Source organism: Coregonus lavaretus (genome assembly GCF_964263955.1).
Source record: "Coregonus lavaretus genome assembly, chromosome: 37".
NCBI lineage: Eukaryota > Metazoa > Chordata > Actinopteri > Salmoniformes > Salmonidae > Coregonus > Coregonus lavaretus.
In genome coordinates this window covers 5,696,594-5,720,468 of record NC_140024.1, presented here as the reverse complement: position 1 = coordinate 5,720,468, position 23,875 = coordinate 5,696,594, and the positions used below count along the sequence as shown (strand labels likewise).

Sequence of the window (23,875 nt, the reverse complement as noted above, 5' to 3'; positions counted from 1 at the left end):
GACCATTTCGAATCCCACCGTACCTTCTCCGCTATGCAATCCGGTTTCCGAGCTGGTCATGGGTGCACCTCAGCCACGCTCAAGGTCCTAAACGATATTATAACCGCGATCGATAAAAGACAGTACTGCGCAGCAGTCTTCATCGACCTGGCCGAGGCTTTCGACTCTTGTCAACCACCCCATTCTTATTGGCAGACTAAATAGCCTTGGTTTCTCTAATGACTGCCTCACCAACTACTTCTCAGATAGAGTTCAATGTGTCAAATCGGAGGGCCTGTTGTCTGGACCTCTGGCAGTCTCTATGGGGTGCCACAGGGTTCAATTCTCGGGCCGACTCTATTCTCTGTGTATATCAATGATGTTGCTCTTGCTGCTGGTGAAGTTCGGATCCACCTCTATGCGGACGACACCATTTTTACAATATAACCTGCACTGCTTTTTAACATGTACACAGTGCCCTCTTTTGGTCTGGTATGGTAAGGCAGGTAAGGTCTAGGTTTCCACCATGATTCTCATGGAGGTGCTAGTGCTACAGTCTACTAGAGTTGAAACATACACAGTCAAAATGTCATCTCTATTCAACACATCCAACTAATGGAAAAATATCAAGACAAACTAATAAATGTTTACCTTTTGTTTTTATTTACATAAATACTTGAGTGGGCTCAAGCGGGACATGGGTCCATCAACAGTACAGACATATTATATATAGGTGTGGGGATTCTATCTCTGGGGTAGATGGTTACTTGTCAGCTGGCTTATCCCCAGCTGGCAGCTCAGGTGCCTTGGCCTCACGGTGGGCTGGGAACACCTCCCATGGGCTGTTCAGGTCAAACTTCCGAAACTCCTGTGAGAGCTCCACAGGCTCTGCCACCACACGCTTCACCTCATCATCATAACGCACCTGAGATGTACCAGATGGACAGAATGAACAACATAGTAGATACCAGTGGAGGCTGATGAGGGGACGACGGCTCATAATAATGCCTGGAACGAAGCGAATGGAAATGACATCAAACACATGGAAACCATGGAAACCATATGATTCATTTGATACCATTCCACTCATTCAGCCATTACCACAAGCCCGTCCTCCCCAATTAAGGTGCCACCAGCCTCCTGTGGTACATACAATCCTTCAGTAATGTGAAGTCACATGTACAGATCTTAGGACAGGATTAAGTTATAATTTGGCCTTTAATGTATGTGCACTACGTGGGACATTTCTCAGCATTCATGTCTGAACTTACCTCCACAAATCCAGACAGTGGGAAGTCTTTCCTAAATGGATGCCCCTCAAACCCATAATCTGTCAGAATACGTCTCAGGTCAGGGTGGTTGGCGAAGAAAACTCCATACATGTCCCACACCTAATGACACAAGCACAAAACATATCCTTTTATAGCGTTGGAAAGGGAGGGCATATTCCAGAAATCTTCCTAAATTTACCAGTAAACTACCAGAATTTTGGTAACATTCAAGTTATTTATGACATCTAGTGGCCTTTTTGGGTACTTCAGATTATCCAGGTGTCTGTAGTTCTCTGGCCCTCTATGTGGCCTTATAACATGTAAAAATATAAAATAATCAAAACATATATTGTTTAAAAAATAATAATTGAATGACAAAGCTGTAAAACATTATCCTGAATATAAACCATCAACTTAGTGAATATCATTGTTGCTTAATATATGGGTTTCAGCATGAAATATCCTTAATATTTTTTCCCCCCACACTTGTATTTATTTTACTACGTCAATATGTCTTTGTTATAAATGTTTTGGCGCCAAACTGGTGGCAGTTGTGAAAAAAGTCAATAGTTGGAAGTTGCAGAGTTAATTGAAAATAATGCCATTGATGATTATATGCTTTTTTTTCATTAATTTGGATATTTTCTCTTTAACCATATGGTCTCAACTAGAAACTCATGGAGAATTTGGACAGATATTAAAAAATTATACTATATGATTTATTTATTTTAAATGTATTCAAGTATAAATGACCAAAGTTACAATAGATTACCATAGATTCCAGTAACTTTGGTAAATTACATTTACATTTACATTTTAGTCATTTAGCAGACGCTCTTAACCAGAGCGACTTACAGGAGCAATTAGGGTTAAGTGCCTTGCTCAAGGGCACATTAACGTCATTTAGCAGACGCTCTTAGCCAGAGCGACTCACAAATTGGTGCGTTCACCCTATAGCCAGTGGGATAACCACTTTACAATTTGGGGGGGGGGGGGGTTAGAAGGAATACTTTAGCCTATCCCAGGTATTCCTTAAAGAGGTGGGGTTTCAAATGTCTCCGGAAGGTGGTGAGTGACTCCGCTGTCCTGGCGTCGTGAGGGAGCTTGTTCCACCATTGGGGTGCCAGAGCAGCGAACAGTTTTGACTGGGCTGAGGGGGAGCTGTGCTTCCGCAGAGGAAGGGGAGCCAGCAGGCCAGAGGTGGATGAACGCAATGTCCTCGTTTGGGTGTAGGGACTGATCAGAGCCTGAAGGTACAGGGGTGCCGTTCCCCTCACTGCTCCAAAGGCAAGCACCATGGTCTTGTAGCGGATGCGAGCTTCAATTGGAAGCCAGTGGAGTGTGCGGAGGAGGGGGGTGACGTGAGAGAACTTGGGAAGGTTGAACACCAGACGGGCTGCGGCATTCTGGATGAGTTGTAGGGGTTTAATGGCACAGGCAGGGAGCCCAGCCAACAGCGAGTTGCAGTAGTCCAGACGGGAGATGACAAGTGCCTGGACCAGGACCTGCGCCGCTTCCTGTGTAAGGCAGGGTCGCACTCTCCGAATGTTGTAGAGCATGAACCTGCAGGAGCGGGTCACCGCCTTGATGTTGGCGGAGAACGACAGGGTGTTGTCCAAACCTATCCTTTCATGAGCATTTGCCTTGGCAGGCAAAATATAAATCCTGAGCTGCCAACACAAAAATGTTACATTGAAATCTTGGAATCATTCAAGCAAAGCATTCTTATGATGTTACTGTCAGACTTACCTCCCTCTCGTACCAGTTGGCTGCGTTGTGGACAGACACAGAGGAGTCTACTGGGGTGAGCTCGTCGGTGTAGGTCTTCAAACGGATCCGGGAGTTGTAGCGCAGGGAGAGCAGGTTGTACACAATCTATTCACCATCAAAGAAAACATAGACTTAGACATAAAAACTTAACCTCTGATTAGATCAGGGTTCATCAAAACAATCTGGCTAAATTCTCACTTATGTCAGCTATGGACATGTTTGTGCCTGAACATGTTTATAACCGCAAAGATAACAAAGGACTGTCATGAAGAGGTATCCTATTGGAACAATAGGCTGCGGCTATGGACGGAATAGTACCTCAAAGCGATTCTGGCGGGTGGGAATGTCCACTGCAGTAAGGTCAATCATGTTTCGGAACTGAGCGTTGCTGTGGTCTCTCAGAAAGGTCAACACAGGGATGACCCCGTCAGGATGGATCATCACCTCCAACTCATTGTAACACGTCACCTGAAGATATAACATGCATCCTTGTAAAGTTCATATGGCTTCAAAATGACACTCAATTAGCTATACAAAACGGCAAGCTGTCTAAGAAGGTAAATTAAGATTAAGGTTAAGATAACTTTAGTGGTCAATTGTACACAAGGTCCAACCGAAATTAACCGCTTTTAACCCAACCCCTCCAAAATATACACATACAAACAGGTTTTGGAGAGGTGCGGGGGGCTGCCACACTGGGCGCCCAGGGACCTGTTGTTGTAGGAGGTTAAGTGCCTTACTCAAGGACACAATGGCAGGCAATGGCATCTAGGATTTGATACCAGCAACCTTCCGGTTGCCAGCTTAATTCCCAAGTGTGGACTCCTTTCTAACCTTATGTTCCCCATGTATGAGATGCACCATATGCATTTAGGATTTACAGTATAGTTTCCCTTAATGGTTGTTCAACATTGTATGATTGTGTGGATGTCATGTGTTAAAGCTGACTGTATTCATTATAGCAGTTGTTGCAATTACATTATCTTACCTGGACTTGCTGCACATATTTAGGAAGCATTTCAGCCACATATTCTCCAAAAGCTGCAAGTTGGTTATGGGTGACTGCATCCTTGGGTCTGACAGTGGCTACATAGATGGGCACATGAAATAAATTCAAATAAAGGATGAGGCGATTCAATTATTGTTGCACTCAATCATTATTGTATTCAGTGTTGCAAAGATCACTGACTGAATTTTAAACTAAATGGTTAGATAATTATACTACATTGGGGATGGACTATGACTTTGCGGGTTCAACATACTGTTGAGGATTATCCGCAATGAGCACCATAAAGACAAATGCCATGGGCTGGGTGAATTCTACTAGACACACTGGTATACTCACGTTTTGTTTCAGTAGTCTCGGATCTTGCTTGCACGAGACATGGGCTTCGATTGGCAACTGTAACATATTACATAAAATAACATTACGTCAAGCTAACGTTAAAACGGGCTGGATTACCAGCATGGTCCTCTCCTCTGAGCTAGTTGACTGCTCGCTAGCTAGCGGCTAAATGACTAACACTTTTACGTTACTTGACTCAGTTATGGCTACATAACACTATCATAACAAGGATATAGCTAGCTAATACATACACTACATGACCAAAAGTATGTGGACACCTGCTCGTCGAACATCTCATTCCAAAATCATGGGCATTAATATGGAGTTGATCCCTCATTTGCTGCTATAACAGCCTCCACTCTTCTTGGAAGGCTTTATACTAGATGTTGGAACATTGCTGCGAGGACTTGATTCCATTCAGCCACAAGAGCATTAGTGAGGTCAGGCACTGATGTTGGGCGATTAGGCATGGCTCGCAGTCGGCATTCCAATTCATCCCAAAGGTGTTCGATGGAGTTCAGGTCAGGGCTCTGTGCAGGCCAGTCAATTTATTCCACACTGATCTCGACAAACCATTTATGTATGGACCTCGCTTTGTGCACGGGGGCATTGTCATGCTGTAGCGTTAAGATTTCTGTTCACTGGAACTAAGGAGCCTAGCCCGAACCATGAAAAACAGCCCCAGACCATTATTCCTCCTCCACCAAACTTTACAGTTGGCACTATGCATTTGGGCAGGTAGCGTTCTCCTGGCATCCGCCAAACCCAGATTCCTTTGTCGGGCTGCCAGATGGTAAAGCGTGATTCATCACTCCAGAGAATGCATTTCCACTGCTCCAGAGTCCAATGGCGGCAAGCTTTACACCACTCCATCCAACGCTTGGCATTGTGCATGGTGATCTTAGGCTTGTGTGCAGCTGCTCGGCCATGGAAACCCATTTCATGAAGCTCCCGACGAACAGTTATTGTGCTGACATTGCCTCCAGAGGCAGTTTGGAACTCGGTAGTAAGTGTTTCAACCGAGGACAGACAATTTTTACACACTACAGCACTCGGTGGTCCCGTTCTGTGAGCTTGTGTGGCCTGCAATTTCGCGGCTGAGCAGTTGTTGCTCCTAGAAGTTTCCACTTCACAATAACAGCACTTACAGTTGACCGGGGCAGCTCTAGCAGGACAGACATTTGACGAACTGACAACGGTGCCACGTTGAAAGTCACTGGGCTCTTCAGTAAGGCCATTCTACTGTCTGTCTGTCTATGGAGATTGCATGGCTGCGTGCTCGATTTTAAACACCTGTCAGCAACGGGTGTGGCCGAAATAGCCGAATCCACAAATTTGAAGGGGTGTCCACATATCTTTGTATATATAGTGTATTATAAGCATACATGCCTGTTAGTGTCAGCTTATAACTGACATGACAATGTGCGTTCCAGGTCGTCTGTTTCAGTCGTACTGCGAAGATGAGTGGCGCAGTGGTCTAAGACACTGCATCGCAGTGCTAACTGTGCCACTAGAGATCCTGGTTCGAATCCAGGCTCTGTCGCAGCCGGCCGCGACCGGGAGACTCATGGGCGGCGCACAATTGGCCCAGCGTCGTCCAGGGTAGGGGAGGCAATGGCCGGCAGGGATGTAGCTCAGTTGATAGAGCATGGCGTTTGCAACGCCAGGGTTGTGGGTTCGTTTCCCACGGGGGGCCAGTATAAAAATAAAAAAATAAAAATAAAAATATGTATTCACTAACTGTAAGTCGCTCTGGATAAGAGCGTCTGCTAAATGACTAAAATGTAAATGTAAAATGTAAAATGTAATGATCAACATCTAACTTGCGCAGTGTGACAACTAAAATCCCGACCTGGAACACCACCACTGACTTGCGAGACGATTTGACGGAAGGTCAAGTGAGAACTGGCTAACTACAGATAGCGCTATCTTAACAACAATATAGGTCCATTATCACGCACATTCACTGTACATGAAGACAGCATGTTAGTGCACAGTTAATGCTTGAAATGTACTTACGATTCAAAGTCCTGCTAAAACCTCCGCGAACAAAACGCACTAACGATGCCGCCATGTTTTTTTCAATGACGTATTCAATTTTCTTCTTCTGGTTTTTGATAACGATGGGTAGCTTAAAAGCACAGATAGAACGAGACGGATATTTCACCGGATGTATAAATGTGAAGCATCCGCTTGACGTTTCCACTCACTATCAAATATGGTAGTGAGAGGAAGCCTACCTGCCGGGAGTGGGAGAAGATGGAACAAAGATGGATTTTGGCAAGGGATGGATTTTGGCCCACTTGCTTTTTCTGCCCACTATGACTCATTTGTTCACGTTGGAAACGACAGGCTGTGGTCTATCTTGGTTTACTTATAAAAAGCTTTGTTAAAAGCTTTTGCATCACCGCCATCTACTGAGATGAAGTGATACAGTAGCACACACGGTTGATGGATCTTTGTTTTTACCATTTATTTGTTATGCAAATTTCAGACAGGTAATTTAACACTGGATAGAGCTCATCAAGAGCTATCTGTTGCTATACTGATTTTAATCCTAAATGTATCTTGGCCTAGCCTGGTTGCCAGTCTCTGTACAGGTACATTCAACTCCTTGTGGAACGTTAGAGACTGATATCCAGACTATTAGGCCCCTTGCCTGGAAACCCAACGTTGAATTGCATTGAATTCTACATAAGGCCGAAATTAGCGTTTGAATCAGGAAAGTTTCCTCTCAAGACCTCTACAAGCCAGAATGTTGAATCAAATTACATTTTAACGTACTTTACTGGTTGTTGTACAGTCGTCTTAGCTGTAGAAATGTGAGACAATACTTTTTAAAGCCCTGGTAGTGTTCAGATTTCAATCATCTGAAGCATGCACACAAGATAAAAAATAAATGCACGAGGCATGCACACTTGCCTGGATCGTGCATGTTTTTACATGGTTCTGCGCATGCTTCTGGTGATCGAAATTTGAACACACCACCAGCACTTTGAAAATTGTATGTATACTGAACAAAAATATAAACGCAACAATTTCGAAGATTTGACTGAGTTACAGTTCATAGAAGGAAATCAGTCAATTTTAATAAATTCATTAGGCCCTAATCTATGGATGTCATATGACTGGGCAGGAGAGCAGCCATGGGTGGGCCTGGGAAGGCATAGGCCCACCCACTCAGAATGAGTTTCCCGCCCCCAGATGATTCCATAGGTGAAGAAGGCGGATGTGGAGGTCCTGGGCTGGTGTGGTTACATGTGGTCTGCGGTTGTGAGGCCGGTTGGATTTACTGCCAAATTCTTTTAAATTATGTTGGAGGTGGCTTATGGTAGAGAAATGAATTATCTTGCAACAGCTCTGTTGGACATTCCTGCAGTCAGCATGCCAATCACACACTCCCTCAACTTGAGACATCTGTGACAAAACTGCACATTTTAGAGTGGCCTTTTATTGTCCCCAGCAGTGGATATTGTCTCACATTCCTACCGCCAAAAGGACCAACTGCACAGACAACCGGTAAAGTACGTTAACATATCATTTTATTCAACATTCTGGTTTGTAGAGGTCGTGAGCGGAAATTTTCCTGATTCAAAAGCTCACTTCAACATCGGCTTTCCAGACAATTAGGCCCCATGTTCACTCCGGTTATGTTTCAATGGATGAAGTATCAATAGCTATCCTTTTATAATAATAAGTCATTCTTTTCCAAGACCTTTTTTACAACCCATATAGATAACATACTATCCAACACAATCAGTGAAATTAGTAACAATCAAAAAACTAATTTTCTTAAAACATAGAAATTGTAATCAAATGTCCTATTAAGGAAGAAAAATAAATGTGTAGAAACATACTTTTAAATACACACCCCTCACCCACCTGTCAGTACTTCGATGGACACTGCATTTTATTATATCTCATGCTCTGATGAGCTGTGATAAAACACTTGAATTATACAAAACATTTGAGAATTATACAATGCACTTGATCCAGTTGAGTAACAAAACTATGTAATAAAGAATGAGCTCAAGGTCAAAAATCCCTTCAACCAGCATATTGTTTGTCTTGACAAAGCTCATTTTACAGTTTCTGTAAGAGTGCAATAAAGTATGCTGGCAGCCTCTCAACACTCTTAAATGGAACCACCGCCACAGACTTGCTGATGGTACCGCCGAAGCATCTCCAGCTGTGCAGAACGAATTATTACATGTGGTCGGACAGAGGCCAACATCTGACATGCTTCCTCTGGACTCCAGCAGTGTATCTGTAAACAGACCAACAAACTCATGTACAAGTTAAGTTGATGCAACTAATTCGGTACTAGTGATGATCAGGATAGCCAGCAGTGGCAGTCGATGGAAAGCAAAGACTGTGGTTTGCTGGCCAAAGCCACTGACTCACCCGTATGATGTATGCAGCAGCTAGTGTAGCACTGCGACAGCGTCCAGCCTTACAGTGGACATACACACTGGAGCCCTTTTCCCGGTGACTGAGTGCGAACTCCACTCCTCTGTGCAGGTTCTCTAGACTGGGCACACCGGTCAGGTCCACTGTGCTGAGTCGCAGCTGCTCCACCCCCTCGGCTTTCCACTCCTGTTTCAAAACAAACAAAGCTGTTTCTAATACAACTTCACATTTCCTATGATAAAACTCATAACAAGCAATGTTTCTTGTCCACGTGAACATACAGGACATTCCCCAGACCTTGCCTACAAGGGCACCATGAAGCTCTTGTTTTTAAATCAGAGGTTCTGTATTTATTTATGTGGCTATTAAATTCCTGTACCAACAGATAGAGCAGGGCCAACCCACATAGACAGGCTTTTGTTCCAACTCTGCTCTACCACACCGGAATCAGTTTATCAAGGTCCTGATGATGAGCTGCCGAGTAGGTAGCTTATAGAGCAGGACTGAAATAAGACTCCACACCTCTCTCCAAGAGGGCCATTGATTTTCATAGGAAGTAAATAATCAGCTCACCTCAGTTGAGTTGCAGAAGTATTTTGTTTCATATTCCTCGTTCATGGTTATCACCCCCCTGACATTTTCTGTCTGCACCAGCTGGAAGTAGAAAATAATGTTGATGGCAAAAAAAAATTCTCCATTAGAAAATCAGAAGCGCGTGCATGCCAGCAACAAGTAGCCAAAATTCATTAGCTAGTTACCTCCTTAGTCATTGATTTGAAAGGCAGGGCTCCTAGAATGACAGTCTGATCCACGCGATTGAACCACCGTCTTGAGGATACTTTTTCCATGACAACATTATACGCTAATGTGGGATAAAACAGTATCCTTGCTAACGCGCCAGACATGTTCACACCTTAGTTTACAGCGTCGTCAGCACCTCTGAAATGTTAAAGCAAATTCCAAATTCGAGGTACATGTATGGCCCACCACAAACCAACAAGGAAAACATGTTGTTCCAGAGGAACTATTCAACCTAACATGCTACTTCGCCTTGTGGCCCGGAGGACTTATTACACACGAAGTAAATGGTTGGATTGAAGAAAAATAACCAGATACATGAATATGGGCAAGTTAATATATTTGCCATAGGATAGTTTCGAGACAGTTTCTATCTACAAGCCATCAGACTGCTGAACACATTCCCCGCGCGTTAGCACACATGACAACTGCTGCTACCAGACTCTTATTATACTTCTCAATTTATACCCTTGCTCCCCATCTATGGAACGCCGTTTGGGTCTTTGCGTGTAAAAAAAAATACACGTCAAATAACACTATTCTATTATTATAGAATGTTGTGTGTGCTGAATTTGCATGTGCAAGCCAAGCGCCACCACTACGATCAGTAGCACTGTCAAAGCTGTACAAAAAAAAGTATCCAAACAAGCACACACCCGCAACCAACGATGCGTTTACAATAGCGCGTTGGTAATAATGCATTATTTGTTCGACCGAATGGGAAAACGTTTGTGTGAGCATTTGAAATAAGATCAGGATCAAACGAGCAGGATCAAAAATGTTTGCAAATATCTTTGATACAGATGTTATTAGCAACTTCTGGGGTAGCTAGCTAGCTAGCTTTAGCTTGGTAACGTTACCTAGCTAGCACCAATGCAACTAACGTTAGCCTGAAAACAATGACCAATAGAAACTGCAGTCATTTTCAATATGCTTAGCAATGATTTAGGAATCCATGTGAGTAAGAATTAGATAGGTAGCCACTTGAATTGAACTTCAGTTCATGAAAATAACTAGCTAGCCAGCTACTTAACCCTGTTGCCCAAAGCTAACGTTATAAGCAGCCAGTAAACTTCATCTGGCTGGTGATGCTTGACCTGACCGGGTTATGTGTTGTGAAAATAGCCACAATAAGGATTAGCCACAATAGTGGATTTTGCGGTTTTCCTTCAAAATAAAGGTACCTCTTTGAAAGTGACGCAGAAGGTTACAATTGGTGAAATCATGCAATTTATAGACTAGATACTGTTTAGCAAGGTTGGAATGTGGAGCAATGAAATGGGGTATCAGTCTACTCGGTGTCACCCACAGAACACAATTGTGAAGAGTTTACGCAAATATTAGCGCTGTAGCTCTTATCACGGGACTGTGACCGTGTAAAATAACCTACCCAGTCAGCCTATTGTTATTTACTGTACAGCCTTACCTATGGATTATGGATCAATGATATGGGGTGTCAGTCTCCTCACTACCAAGAGCTTTTTTCCCAACGTCCTCCTCAGAGTTATCAGACTCCAAAACATCCAGGTGGTATTGTTTTCCCTCTGGAATAGTGTTCAATACACATAGTAGGGTAATAATAATAATAATATGCCATTTAGCAGACGCTTTTATCCAAAGCGACTTACAGTCATGCGTGCATACATTTTTGTGTATGGGTGGTCCCGGGGATCGAACCCACTACCTTGCCGTTACAAGCGCCGTGCTCTACCAGCTGAGCTACAGAGGCCTCAGTGACTGGTATAATACATGTGGCTCAATTCACAGTGGTTTCAGAGTCCTGCAATAAGAGCTAAGAAGCTAAAGTTCTCTGGGTGTCACTGAGTAACCTGATACCCCATGTCATTGATCCATAATCCATAGGTAAGGCTGTACAGTGAAATAAATATGCCCCCAATGCAATTCTAAAGTCTAATACATCCAGTGTGATTTCAATAGATTTGTCAAAATAACAAATTATTTTATTTTGTTGAATTTATATAACAATCCAACCTCGTTTAGCATGATCCATGGCATAATTCCACTATTTGTATTAATTTGCATCACTGTCAATTACATACTTTTATTTTGAAGGCTAACCGCAAATTCCACTATTGTGACTAATCCTTATTGTGGCTAGCTTCACATTGGTGGGTCCGACAACCATTAATCAAATAAGAACAGTTTTATAAATTAGGGGTATTTTAGATGATGACACATAGCTAGACAGTTAGCTAGCTAACTATAGCTACTGAAACAGATTATGTCGTTTTGCTATGTTTTTGGGGAAGAACATTGTTTGCATCCATCAGCTAACGTTAGCTAGCTCTTTTTGACCAGCACTGTCCAGAGCTTGGGGCAAGGCAGGTGCGGGAGACAAAACTTTACCAGCATCATAGCATACGTATCAATGAGTCGTTGAGACATATGAAATACGAGTGATAGTGTAATCAATGTGTAATAACTACGTAAAAATTGTATGAACGTGTAAAATGTTTATGTGACATGCAGTCATATTCAGGTCCTGATTGGCCAACAAGCTTATTTGACACGTTAAATAGTGTTATTTGACGTGTATCTTTTTTGGCACGCAAAGACCCAAACGGCGTTCCATACCCATCCCCAATACACGTGTAAATGTTGTACTATAAATTGTGCCTTTCTGTATTATACTTATGCTAAAATGTTTATTATATTCTACTGCCATTTACTTTATGTTCGTATTCTTTTTTTTTTACTATTTCGTATTGTTGCATTGTCGAGAAGGAACCTGTAAGCAGTGGCGGCTGGTGAAAAATATTCTCGGTGGGGCTGTGCCATACTTTTTTTTTTCCTGTAACCATCGCGATATATTTTAACACAAACTGCAGGACAGCAGTGCTCAGTGAAACATTCAGTAATTATTTAATGCCAATATTAGAAAGTTGAGGCATTCTTACACAAAAACATATTACACAAACCCAAGCCTTTCATTTGCATTTAAAGTGAACTTTTCACCATTGGTAGTAAACAGGCAACGCAACAGGCATGCTGTCAGAACAGAGTGGAAAGTGGACAATAACATGAAATTATTATAAAGTTTATAGGAAATCTTACACTGTATAAAAGGATGTATAATATAGAAATGGATATCAAGTGGATGAACTCAAACCTTTGACTGGAAGAATAGCATACAGTATTTTATGATCATACTAAATGTGACTAATTGTTAATGTGCTCCAGAACTGCAACAATTAATTGATACAAAACAACATATATACAGTAATATTAGCAAAGACACTATTAAGACTTTCTAGAGTACCATATATAACTGGATTTTTTATGCTAAGGTCAACTATATACAAAGAAACATGCGGCCAGAGCTGCTCTGTGTGTGTGTGTCTGTCATCTTATTTGTACAGGAATTTTGCCCGTCTGTCCTTCTGAGTGGCAAACCTCTCAATGACCCTTTGATTAAAGTCAGGAATGTCCCTGACAAGTTTCTTCTCCATGGAGAGCATGGCCAGAGCGTTCAGGCGATCCTGTGTCATGCTGTTTCTCAGGAAGGTCTTGATCCTTTTCAGTGTAGAGAAGCACCTTTCTGACTCAGCAGTTGTCATGGGTGTGGTGATGAGGATCTTGAGGAGGCTGGCAGTCTCTGTGAAAGTGCTCTGAAGGTTGTTCTCCATGAAGAACTGGTACAGGGGCACTGCACCACTACAAGCCTTGAACTCACTGTTCTCATAGATGAGGGACAGTTTGGTTTTGAGCTTGGCCTTGTTCAACATGGGGTACGCCTCCACGGTTGTTTCAAGCGCTGTATCGGGGAACTTCACACTGTGTTGTGGGAACAACTCTCAGTGCAATAGTGTTGCGCTGATGAGGTGCTGGGTGAAGGAGAACCTCTCTTTGGCATGACTCAGGATGGTATCACATACCTGTAAAAGATACATCATCAGCTTTAATTTGCAATTAAGCTATTTTGATGCAAGTGATCCTGACTGACACATGCCTATGTCCAACTCAAGTATATGATTACCAAGGTGCTGATTGTTCAGGGTTTTGGCTACATACTACCAGGCCTGAAAAAAGTTCTAGGGGGAAACACTGACAATTACATCACAACTTACCTCTATAGCCAACCTCTGTTGTTCTCCTGGTCCCAGCATCCTCCGTCGCTTGATGGGCTGTTGCTGCTCGTCAGATGCGCTGTCCCCACACAAAGAGGGAATTGAGGCCCTGGGTCCAAAAAATAAAGTTTAATTTGATAACTTGCAATCAGACTTCTTAACTCACTGTAATTCCCCCTCAACACACAACCAGTGACTTTTATATATATATATATATATATATATATATATATATATATATATATATATATATATATATAGACAGACAGACAGACAGACAGACAGATAGTGTGTATATACACACAAACTATGTCTAGTAACTGCTTTTAACCTGTGATGTACATAATTAACTGATGTTATTACGTTTTAAAGCCTTTTTCTATTACATTTGTGAGAGGGATGCAACATCATTTTGTTCTGCTGTGCACTTAGCAATAAAGTTAATCTTCAATAACAACTAGGCCTCTTCTAGAAATTGACCTGGTGGACACCTGAATAATTATTACAAACTGTGTAGTACTTTCCTGCATTATTATCAACGTCTGATTGTGTCTTCTCTTTCCTTTTAAAATACTAAAACAAATATAATTGTGACGGCTCTATGATAATCACTCACTTTGATGACCAGACACATTTAGGCTTTTAAACTGTTGTAAGTGAACTATTCATCTTTCTAACAACATCTTTATCAGCCAATAGTAAATATAGTTATTTACCTGATTGTTAGCATGCTGTCTGTGAACCTCTGGACAAGTGCTTTAATGAAGACAGGGTCGATGTTCCTCTTCTGCAGCTGTCTGAAAAGCATGTCCACATTTGGCATGATCTTGTGGAACAGTGCCAGGAAAAAACAGAAAGCCTCGTCTTCGAGCATCCTCACAAAGCCCCCCGCCTCTCTGACAGTCGGGGCATCAAAGTTCCCAGAGTCTCTGATGGTCTGGAAACACGTTAGGAGGTCATCCCTGTACTCGTACACAGTGTTTACAGCGCGACTGTGGAAGTTCCACCGTGTTGTAGAGGCTCTGGGGAGTCTATGCGCAACCACTTCGTCAAGCACGGTGGTTCGCTTGGGAGACCTGGAGAAGAAAGCAGAAAATCCTGCAAGGTCGGAAAAGAAAGTGCCGATCCTGGGGATGCGTGAAGTAGCCTGCTGCATGATGAGGTTCAGCTGATGTGCATAGCAGTGGACGTAGTGCGCATTTTCGTACACATCCACTATTTTACGCTGCACTCCGCCGGTGGCTCCCCTCATCACACTTGCTCCGTCGTAAGCCTGGGCAATAAGTTTGGCCTTTTGTCCATGTGAGAGTATGGTGCTGAGCCTCTCCAGCAGCGCTGTAGCGATGGTGTCGGCGGTTGCGTTCTCGATCAAAATGAACTCGAAAAAACGCTCTTGGACGTTACTTTTAGCATCGATGTAGCGTATCACAAGCACCAACTGGCAGTGGGTGGAAACGTCAGTCGTCTCGTCAGCTTGAATGGCGATAAAATCAGCACTCTTTACTTCCTCCAGGATGTAATCCTTAAGCACTGACAGCATACAGTCCAACAGCTCGTTCTGTATCGTCTTTGACGTGCCCTTAAAAACGGTAGCTGTCTTCAGGTGCTCCTCCAGCACACTGTCGAGGGAGGCAACAAAATCCACTAAGCCCCGGAAAATGCCGGGGTTGTCCGAGGAGTCAGTCTCCTCGTGCCCACGCAAGGCCAACTCAAAAGCCCCACAGAACTTCACACAATCGATAATTTTGGATAGAATGTGCCTGTTTTTATCCACCTCCTCATTGTGTTTCCTCACCGCAATCCTGTGGCCGTCATCCAGCTGCGTAGCAATGTTCACCCTTCCTAATACAGCTAGCTTTACAGAGTTGTCCATGTGTGCCCTGGTGTTCTCATGTTTCTTTACCTTCTCTGACAGGTGCTTCATATCCCTCACTCCGGTACCTGTCCATGCTGAATCTGACCCCGTCGTTTTAAAAAGCAAGCACGGAAAGCAAAATAAAGCATTAGCATCAGTGCACCCAGCTAGCCAAGCCTTCCTGGTGTACCAGCTACGGGAGAAGCCGCGCATATACTGCTTCCCTTTCTCGCTAGCCTGCTGTCTGATTGAGAGGTCAGGTTGATCTGGGCCCAGCTCTTTCACCCGAACTTTCTCTGACAAAGTTCTCCTCTCAAACGGATCTTGGAGGAGAGATTTCACCGAGTTAGGGTTGGGTCTTGGAGGAGTAACGTTTGCGCTCGCCATTGTCGTCTAGTAAAAATGGCGCCACTGGAGCCCGGTCCTTATTTTATCAGGGGCGAGCTTGGGGCGATAAAATAATCGCCCTCCTTGGATTCGATTTAAGATCGCTGATTGGCTACATTTTATGTCATACATTCATATCTTAAATTAGCAATTGGCTTAACTGCTACGTAGACCCGCCTCCTCGGGACACTTTCTGTATCGCCCAGAGCTGACGAGGCGTTTGACAGGCAGAGGAAAGGTTGCGAATATGATTTTCTATCATATCTTACACATATTACTGTGTGCATTCCATATTTCAAACACACAAATATTGACATACTGATGTTTTTATTATTATTATTATTATTTTTATTTATTTTTTATTTTATTTTTTAAAATAATTTTATTTAAGGGGGCGGCGCCCTAGCGCCCTCTATCGGCCAGCCGCCACTGCCTGTAAGTAAGCATTTCGTTGGACGATGTATGGATATCCTGTTATAAAACTTGAAACACATACCCAGTATCTGTGCTTTAGAGATGTCAGCGATGAGTGTCTCCTTTCTAACACGAAGCTCCGATTCAAACTCCTATTAGACAGCTCTGCAAGCGTTATGTTAAAATACGTTCGATATTCACCAAATGTGGAGTTTCGCTGAGCAACTATCTTCATTTACTCCCGTGACGGCCGGTAGGTACTTCCAAAAAATTATAATAAAATGTTTTACAAGCAACAGAAAAAAACACCCTTCGGCACTTCCAATGTATTGAGCTGTTGTAGACTTCCGACCTGTGCATGACAGTAAGGTTAGTGCTATCCGGGATCCTTGGGATGTGAGTGACTAGGCATTCTTTCGATTGCGTGTACATTTTTATTTAGACCATTTGGAATATCGGCCTTATTGGGACTAAATTAAGATAGTTGCTCAGCGAAACTCCATATTTGGTGAGTAACGAACGTATTTGACATTATAACACTTGCAGAGTTGTCTAGTTTGAATCGGAGCTTCATCAACATCTCTAAAAGCAGATACTGGGGCAGGATCAACCAGCTGTCAAAACCTGGCAACCATCAGCTGAGAAACATTAACATCTGTGTAATTGCTTGTTTCAGATGTAGACAGTGTTGTACAACAGACTTCTCAGAATTCGTTTCACACGCTGCTCAAAATGTTGTTTTTCTCTTGCACCTGGAGAAGAGGCAACTTACATCAAAAGACATTGATCAACATAAATTGAATGGCAACGCAATAATTTTGCAGCTGACCATTGAGCTATAAAATAACAGAATGACTACATCACATCCTTCCATTAGAACGGATCTAGAACTTACCATGTTGTGGGGAGGACACTTGTTATTCTAAATGGCACAATGGGTCTAAAGGCGACCCGAAAACGCAAGGAAAATAGTTAAATATAACACACATTTAGAAAACGCTTACAAATTTTTTTTTGCAAACATTGTTTGGTCCAACATTCACTTCAATTAAAAAAACATCCTCGACGGTCACACCCCCAATCCCCTGTTTCCGAGAGTTTGATGGTAAATGCAGGAAAGACCGCCATTTTGCACAGCTCCCTTGCAAGATAGAAGTACAAGTCTAAAAGTGAGCTGGTGAAGAAAATAATTAATAAGCCACCAAACATACACTTAGCAAATATTGATAACACACTGTGTTGGCGAAACACTTAGCTAGTTGCATTTAAAGTTAAGACATCACACAGGTAAGTAGGGTAAAAGTAAAATTATTTGCCAGCTAATTTAGCTAGCTATCAAATGTGTGATCTTGCCAATGCTATAGCGGCGCACATTTGGCTTGTTTATGGATCAGTCAGCTGGCTCAGCAAAGAGAGTCACAAACAACATGCGTCATTAAACTGCTTTACAGAAAGCTAGCTACCTGTTTGGTAAATGGAACCATTCTTACCAAAAAAATAAAATACAAACTGCTAGCTAATGCTTCCCAAATACGCATGGTTCTTCTTTTGATAATGTTTGCATTTAGCTAGCTAACAGAAGACTGAAATAGCCTGTCAGTGTGCTTATCAACAAGCACCAAGCCTGGTTCTAAACAGCTAGCCTCACACTACGAGTTGGCTAGCTAGCAACAACACTTGCTGTTTCACAGAACAGCTACTGTTAGGTGCCACATCTGGTAATATATTGGATTTGATGCTCAATACACTTGAAACAAATAAGCAAAGCATCTATTTATTTCTGCTCGCCTAACGTTAGAACAAAAATGCCGAAATAAATAGGCTCGCTAGGTGCTAGCCATTTCACAATTAATTTCTAAACGTTGAATCGAGAAGATATTCTGAAGTAAGAATGTAGCTGTCTAATGTAGCTGTTATGTGTCTAGAGAATTTCTGATGGATGACAACTGGTTCTCTACAGGTTCGGTTGGAGTAATGACTAATTTTATGAGATGGAGTTTGGTCAAACAGACCAGTGGTCATAACCTCACATGACATTATCAATGTTTCATTATGCATATAAGATGCAGCATAAGAAATGTTTGAAGTATTGACACATTTACTGAAATTGATTGCATACAAATAATTCAGTGTTGTCATGTCACTGTCTGGGGCGTTGCAATTTCACCTACAGCACTGGTAATGTGCTACACTGGATGAGGGTGGTGGTGGTATGCATGACAAGTTGAAGATGGCTTGTGTTAGTTATTCAATGCAGTTAAGTTGTCATGGAGCCATGTAGTCCTCCAAACTGGAGAACTTGCCTGTTAGTAGGTTTAGATCTCAGAAGCAAATCATCAGCTCTGACTCGTCTTATTGCTTAAAACACCAAAAGTGAGAATGAATGGCTGTTAAATGTCAATCACACAGATTTGCTCATTATATGTCTATTTATTAACAGGATAAAGGGGGAAGAACCATTACCTACGTGACAAGCAAACCCAGGGTAAGTCATCAGGCTAGTCATTTTCAGCCACTCTTCTTTCTGACTCATCTACTGCTTAGAGGCAGACTACATCTTCATAATGTCCTTTTAAGTAATGGTCTCAGCTGGCTTAAAATTGTATTCAAAGAGCTGAAGTAGTAGCCTATTGAGTCACTGAAACAATAAGGCTATTTCAATGCCTTGACGCAGGGCAAGTAGGCTATTTTTCATCACATGGGCAGAAAAAGCACGAGGCTAAACATGATTACCCATTTGAACCACAACTCGTAGCCTTCTTATGGCCAAATTGAAATGTTTCTAACAGAATAAATATAAAATGCAAATGCATAAGAACACTTTGGAGATTATGGGGACATTATCAGACCAAAGGTGAGGACACAACAGTTCACCTGACACAAAACTGAATCCAAACATTACACTTTTGATTGTATGTGCATTTTACATTTAGTGTACTTTTCACAGCATTTGTCAATAATGAAATCTGAAAATACTCTGGATACATTCAGTAACAAATGAAGAATATTCATTGAAATGTTGGTAGGTGCAACAAGAAAAAACAATTAAGGGATTGAGTGAGAGGTCTAACTGGTGTCTCCAAGTGGCCACACACCATGCCAAACTGCACAGTTCCTAAGTAATTTCAATTCACTTTTATTACTCAAGGTAAGATTACGCAATCCAAAAACGTTCTATTATAAATCCCAATTTGGGTCAGGTGGGCGTCATTTGAAAGATTATTCTATTGCCAAAATGTTTTGCTAAGTTATAAAATACGATCTTAGTGTTAGGCTTCCACTAGGCACTTCAGACAAACAGATTTTAATTTTGGTGCATATATAATTGAGTCATTAGTGCATTCAAGTGCTTGTAACTGGGAATCAAAATGACATGCCCGTATGGTCCACAGATCTAAGTGAATCTGAGCAACCCTTTAATTGGAACAGAATATGGAAAAATATGACCTTGGCGTCCCGTAATCCGAACCATCAATTTATACATTTAAAGTTTGTTCACAGACTGCATTTAACACCAAGGAAAAGTTTTACGATCAAATTGGCCCTAACTCCCAACTGTTCACTGTGTCCCCTAAATCAGGTAGGCACATTCCTTCATATGACGTTGGAGTGCCATGCAGTTAAATGCTTCTGGGACGAAGTGCATGAATGTAAATATTAAATGTGTTGCATCTTCTATGTTACTTAACGATGACAGTTCCTTGAATCTCTGTCAATCAGAGACAATTATTGCTGGCAGGCAGGACTGCCGCAAAAAAGATGTTGGCTCTTAGATGGCAAATAGCCCACTCTCTCAAATCACCAATGGATACAGTTATTTTTAGAAGTTATAACATTCAAATTATTGAAGGTGAGAATGAATGGTGCTAGTCAAGAAACAATTGAGGCCTGGACAAATATACTTGACTCTGTAAAGAATAATCTCAGCTAAAGCCCAACACACACATACATACATACAAACAAAATATACACTCAGTGGTCAGTTATTAGGTACACGTTCACGAAAATGGTTCGCTCCTACAGACAGTGAGTCACGTGGCCGTGCTTGCTATATAAAGCAGGCAGACGGGCATCGAGACATTGAGTTACTGTTCAATTGAACGTTACAATGTGCAAAACGGGTTAAGGGGTGGTGGGCGTTGGTAGATAGAGATATGGGGGGGTGGGGACTGCAAACCAACATGTTTTGCTAGGCGGGGTGGGAAGGGGTGGAAAACCTGGTTTCCGCGGGGGTTGTTTCTCTTTTCTTTACATACCAACTTTATTATTACAAAAGCATGTGATCAATATGATAATTTCTCGGTATGCATTCGTACTTCGTAATTTTTTTGCTTTAGTGTGGCAGCCTATGGTTACATGTGGTATAAACTGTGTAAATGTATATGAATATTGTACGTGTAAAATACAGTGCCTTCAGAAAGTATTCACACCCCTTGACTTTTTCCATATTTTGTGTTACAGCCTGAATTTAAAATGGATTAAATAGAGATATTGTCACTGGCCAAACACACAATACCCCGTAATGTCTAAGTGGAATTATGTTTTTAGAAATGTTTACAAATTAATCAAAAAATGAAATGTCTTGAGTCAATAAGTATGCAACCCCTTCGTTATGGCAAGCCAAAATAAGTTCAGGAGTAAAAATGTGCATGGACTCTGTGTGCAATAATAGTGTTTAACATGATTTTTGAATGACTACCAAATGTCTGTACCCCATACATACAATTATCTGTAAGGTCCCTCAGTCGAGCAGTACATTTCAAACACAGATTCAACCACAAAGACCAGGGAAGTTTTCTAATGCCTCGCGAAGAAGGGCACCTATTGGTAGATGGGTAAAAAAAAAGCAGACATTGAAAATCCCTTTGAGCATGGTGACGTTATTAATTACATTTTGGATGGTGTATCAATACACCCAGTCACTACAAAGATACATGCCTCCTTCCTAACTCAGTTGCCGGAGAGGAAGGAAACCCCTCAGGGATTTCACGAAGAGGCCAAAGTGATTTTAAAATCATTTGAGTTTAATGGCTGTGATTGGAGAAAACTGAGCATGGATCAACATTGCATTTACTCCACAATACTAACCTAATTGACAGAGGGGAAAGAAGGAAGCCTGGACAGAATACAAATATTCAAAAATATGCATCCTGTTTGCAACAGGGCAATACTAAGGTAATACTGCAAAAAAATGTGTTGAAGCAATTCACTTTTTGTCCTGAATACAAAGTGTTATTTTTAGGGCAAATCCAATACAACACATTACTGAGTAGCACTCTCTTTATTTTCAAGCATAGTGGTGGCTGCATCATGTTATGGATATGCGTGTAATCATTAAGGACTCTGGAGTTTTTCAGGATAAAAAAGAAACAGAATGGAGCTAAGCACAGGCAAAATCATAGGAAAACTTGGTTGTGTCTGCTTTCCACCAGACACTGGGAGATTAATTCACCTTTCAGCAGGAAAATAACCTAAAACGCAAGGCTAAATCTACACTGGAGTTGCTTACCAAGAAGACAGTGAATGTTGACTTAAATCAACTTGAAAATCTATGGCTTGGGTGGTATCCAGATTGTCATACCTTCATACCGACCTTGTGTTGTGCCATACCGGGATATTCAGTAATACCAGCACTGAACACAAGGGGCACTGTTGTCAAAACCCGCTAATACTCTGTAATCCAAAGGTTAGCAATGCTAACAAGTACGTGTAAAATCTTATAGAGAATGCTAACTAAATGCTAACGAGCGCATTGCAAACATTTTGTACAGTTTCTGACCTAAAGTATACAAGTAACTCAAATGCTACTTACAGTTTGCTGCACGCTCAAAACAAATAATAGCCAGCAAGGCTCTTGATCCAGGAGTGGATTCTCTGCTGTTACCAAGCGGATGCTTGATTTAGGAAGAAGCTAACCACTTAGCTAGATAGCTAACTAGCTACTAAATTAGCAAACCAAATGCACAACTGCAGAGCATTTAGCTCATTTCTGACAGGTAACTTAATAGTTATAAGATGGCAAACATTTAGTTATTAATTCCATACTGTAATTAAATCACCTGGCGCATGCTGCACAACAGTGAGTGACTCACAAGGCTCCGGTCTCTCATCATTGTGTGCTTGTAAACAAACACCACGTGACTGGGGACTACCGTAAGCTTCATAATAATGTGACAGTTGAAATTAAGAACGCAATGTTCTTTATCGCCTAACGTATTGCACAAGTTGACTGTAGGTATTTAGACCTGAAAATGGTTTTCTAGAGATGATCAACAACCAATTTGACTGAGCTTGAAGAATTTTGAAAAGAGTAATGGACATATGTTGCACAATCCAGGTGTGAAAAGCTCTTAGAGACTTAACCAGAAAGACTCCCAGCTGTAATCGCTGCCAAAGTTGCTTCTGCAAAATATTAACTCAGGGGTGTGAATACTTATGTAAAGTAGATGTCTGTATTTCATTTTCAATAACTTTGTAAGCATTTATAAAACCATGTTTTCACATTGTCGTTATGGGGTATTGTGTGTGTGTGTATGGGTGAGAAACAATTTAATCAATTTTGAATTCAGGCTGTAACACAATAAAATGTGGAATAAGTCAAGGGATATGAATACTTTCTGTAGGCACTGTATGCAGCCAAATATGCAGGACAGACTTAGTGGGGCTCTGGTGAGACAGACTGGTCATGGATGAGTGCATATAATATCTGATGGGTCAGGGTTAAAACCGGACTGGGCAGGGAAAGGGAGAGGAATTTTACTATGATGCAGAACAGGAAGAGGGAAGGGAATATAGGGCTCTCTACTAACATTTTCCCCAGGTGGCATTGGCACCACTAACCTTTTCAGTTGGTGGTACCAGCCCATGATTTGATCTCACCCCAAAAAAAGCTGGGTCACGCAATAGAATAAATAAGTAATCACTTATAAAGTCATTCACAGCGTTTATTAAGAGGTATAATATACTACTGGTATTACATTTACATTTTAGTCATTTAGCAGACGCTCTTATCCTGAGCGACTTACAATTAGTGAGTGAATACATTTTTCATACTGGCCCCCCGTGGGAATCGAACCCACAACCCTGCCGTTGCAAGCGCCATGCTCTACCAACTGAGCTACAGGAGGCCTGTATTCAAGAAATACGTTTTTATCTAACACGCCGATGCAGGAATGCAAGATATTTTGATCTGCAACCTAATCCAGTGATTGTCATGAATTTTGGGTTGACAATTAGGCTGTTATATTTTACAGTTAAAATAGGGATCCAGAATCTTCTGAATTTTCTTTTGTTCAATAAAGAAGAATCTTCAGATTCCAGTCTGCGCTGGAATTAGGGCTGACCCCAATTATTCGACTGCCGATTGTTTGGTCGATAGGCTGTTGGTCAACCAATATTTTTAGTCGAGCAGTAGCAAATATACAGTGCGTTCGGAAAGTATTCAGACCCCTTGACTTTTTCCACATTTTGTTACGTTACAGCCTTATTCTAAAATTGATTAAATTGTTTCCCCCCCTCATTAATCTACACACACTAACCCATAATGACAAAGCAAAAA

At 41.7% G+C, this 23,875-nt stretch overlaps 4 protein-coding genes across 27 annotated transcripts in view; 1 reads left to right on the top strand and 3 right to left on the bottom strand.

The window, feature by feature from the left end:
* Nucleotides 1–619: 619 nt before the first annotated feature.
* LOC311111752 (NADH dehydrogenase [ubiquinone] iron-sulfur protein 3, mitochondrial-like) lies at nt 620–6,456 on the bottom strand. Its single transcript, XM_084154567.1, has 7 exons — nt 6,385–6,456; nt 4,366–4,422; nt 4,009–4,106; nt 3,339–3,488; nt 3,000–3,125; nt 1,251–1,370; nt 620–904 (listed from the first exon to the last, which is right to left on the bottom strand). Exons 1-7 carry the CDS (start codon nt 6,437–6,439, stop codon nt 743–745), a joined length of 768 nt encoding a protein of 255 aa, XP_084010693.1. The 5' UTR covers nt 6,440–6,456; the 3' UTR covers nt 620–742.
* Nucleotides 6,457–7,796: 1,340 nt separating this feature from the next.
* On the bottom strand, nt 7,797–16,680 carry LOC311111229 (phosphatidylglycerophosphatase and protein-tyrosine phosphatase 1-like). Of its 2 annotated transcripts, none has more exons than XM_084153944.1 (4): nt 16,400–16,680; nt 9,349–9,429; nt 8,770–8,961; nt 7,797–8,632 (listed from the first exon to the last, which is right to left on the bottom strand). In XM_084153944.1, exons 1-4 carry the CDS (start codon nt 16,550–16,552, stop codon nt 8,501–8,503), a joined length of 558 nt encoding a protein of 185 aa, XP_084010070.1. In that variant the 5' UTR covers nt 16,553–16,680; the 3' UTR covers nt 7,797–8,500. The 2 variants fall into 2 exon arrangements, with proteins under 2 accessions (XP_084010070.1, XP_084010071.1); XM_084153945.1 differs by lacking the exon at nt 16,400–16,680 and adding an exon at nt 9,534–10,683.
* LOC311111228 (zinc finger MYM-type protein 1-like) lies at nt 12,435–16,058 on the bottom strand. The gene is made up of 3 exons (XM_084153943.1): nt 14,378–16,058; nt 13,662–13,770; nt 12,435–13,469 (listed from the first exon to the last, which is right to left on the bottom strand). The coding sequence occupies exons 1-3, from the start codon at nt 15,901–15,903 to the stop codon at nt 13,389–13,391; spliced, it is 1,716 nt and encodes a 571-aa protein (XP_084010069.1). The 5' UTR covers nt 15,904–16,058; the 3' UTR covers nt 12,435–13,388.
* A 782-nt stretch (nt 16,681–17,462) lies between the features above and the next one.
* The window catches only part of LOC311111832 (CUGBP Elav-like family member 1), a 39,709-nt gene continuing 33,296 nt past the window's right edge, over nt 17,463–23,875 (top strand). For all 23 annotated transcript variants that reach the window (XM_084154716.1, XM_084154705.1, XM_084154708.1 and 20 more), the window contains exons 1-2: nt 17,463–17,604; nt 18,758–18,802. The gene's annotated coding sequence lies outside the window, so the exon portion shown is untranslated. The remainder of the gene's footprint in view (nt 17,605–18,757; nt 18,803–23,875) is intronic.

What these genes read in the sequence shown, in the direction of transcription:
- LOC311111752 (XM_084154567.1), bottom strand. Translation starts at nt 6,439, where the DNA reads ATGGCGGCATCGTTAGTGCGTTTTGTTCGCGGAGGTTTTAGCAGGACT. An exon ending in TTTTAGCAGGACTTTGAATC is followed by an intron (nt 4,423 to 6,384) that starts GTAAGTACATTT and finishes AATATGTTACAG; the next exon opens with TTGCCAATCGAAGCCCATGT. An exon ending in CACTGTCTGGATTTGTGGAG is followed by an intron (nt 905 to 1,250) that starts GTAAGTTCAGAC and finishes GGTACATCTCAG; the next exon opens with GTGCGTTATGATGATGAGGT.
- LOC311111228 (XM_084153943.1), bottom strand. Translation starts at nt 15,903, where the DNA reads ATGGCGAGCGCAAACGTTACTCCTCCAAGACCCAACCCTAACTCGGTG. An exon ending in GACAGCATGCTAACAATCAG is followed by an intron (nt 13,771 to 14,377) that starts GTAAATAACTAT and finishes TTTTGGACCCAG; the next exon opens with GGCCTCAATTCCCTCTTTGT. An exon ending in AACAGAGGTTGGCTATAGAG is followed by an intron (nt 13,470 to 13,661) that starts GTAAGTTGTGAT and finishes TATCTTTTACAG; the next exon opens with GTATGTGATACCATCCTGAG.
- LOC311111229 (XM_084153944.1), bottom strand. Translation starts at nt 16,552, where the DNA reads ATGAAGATAGTTGCTCAGCGAAACTCCACATTTGGTGAATATCGAACG. An exon ending in CTCTAAAGCACAGATACTGG is followed by an intron (nt 9,430 to 16,399) that starts GTATGTGTTTCA and finishes TTCTACTTCCAG; the next exon opens with CTGGTGCAGACAGAAAATGT. An exon ending in ACTTCTGCAACTCAACTGAG is followed by an intron (nt 8,962 to 9,348) that starts GTGAGCTGATTA and finishes GTTTTGAAACAG; the next exon opens with GAGTGGAAAGCCGAGGGGGT.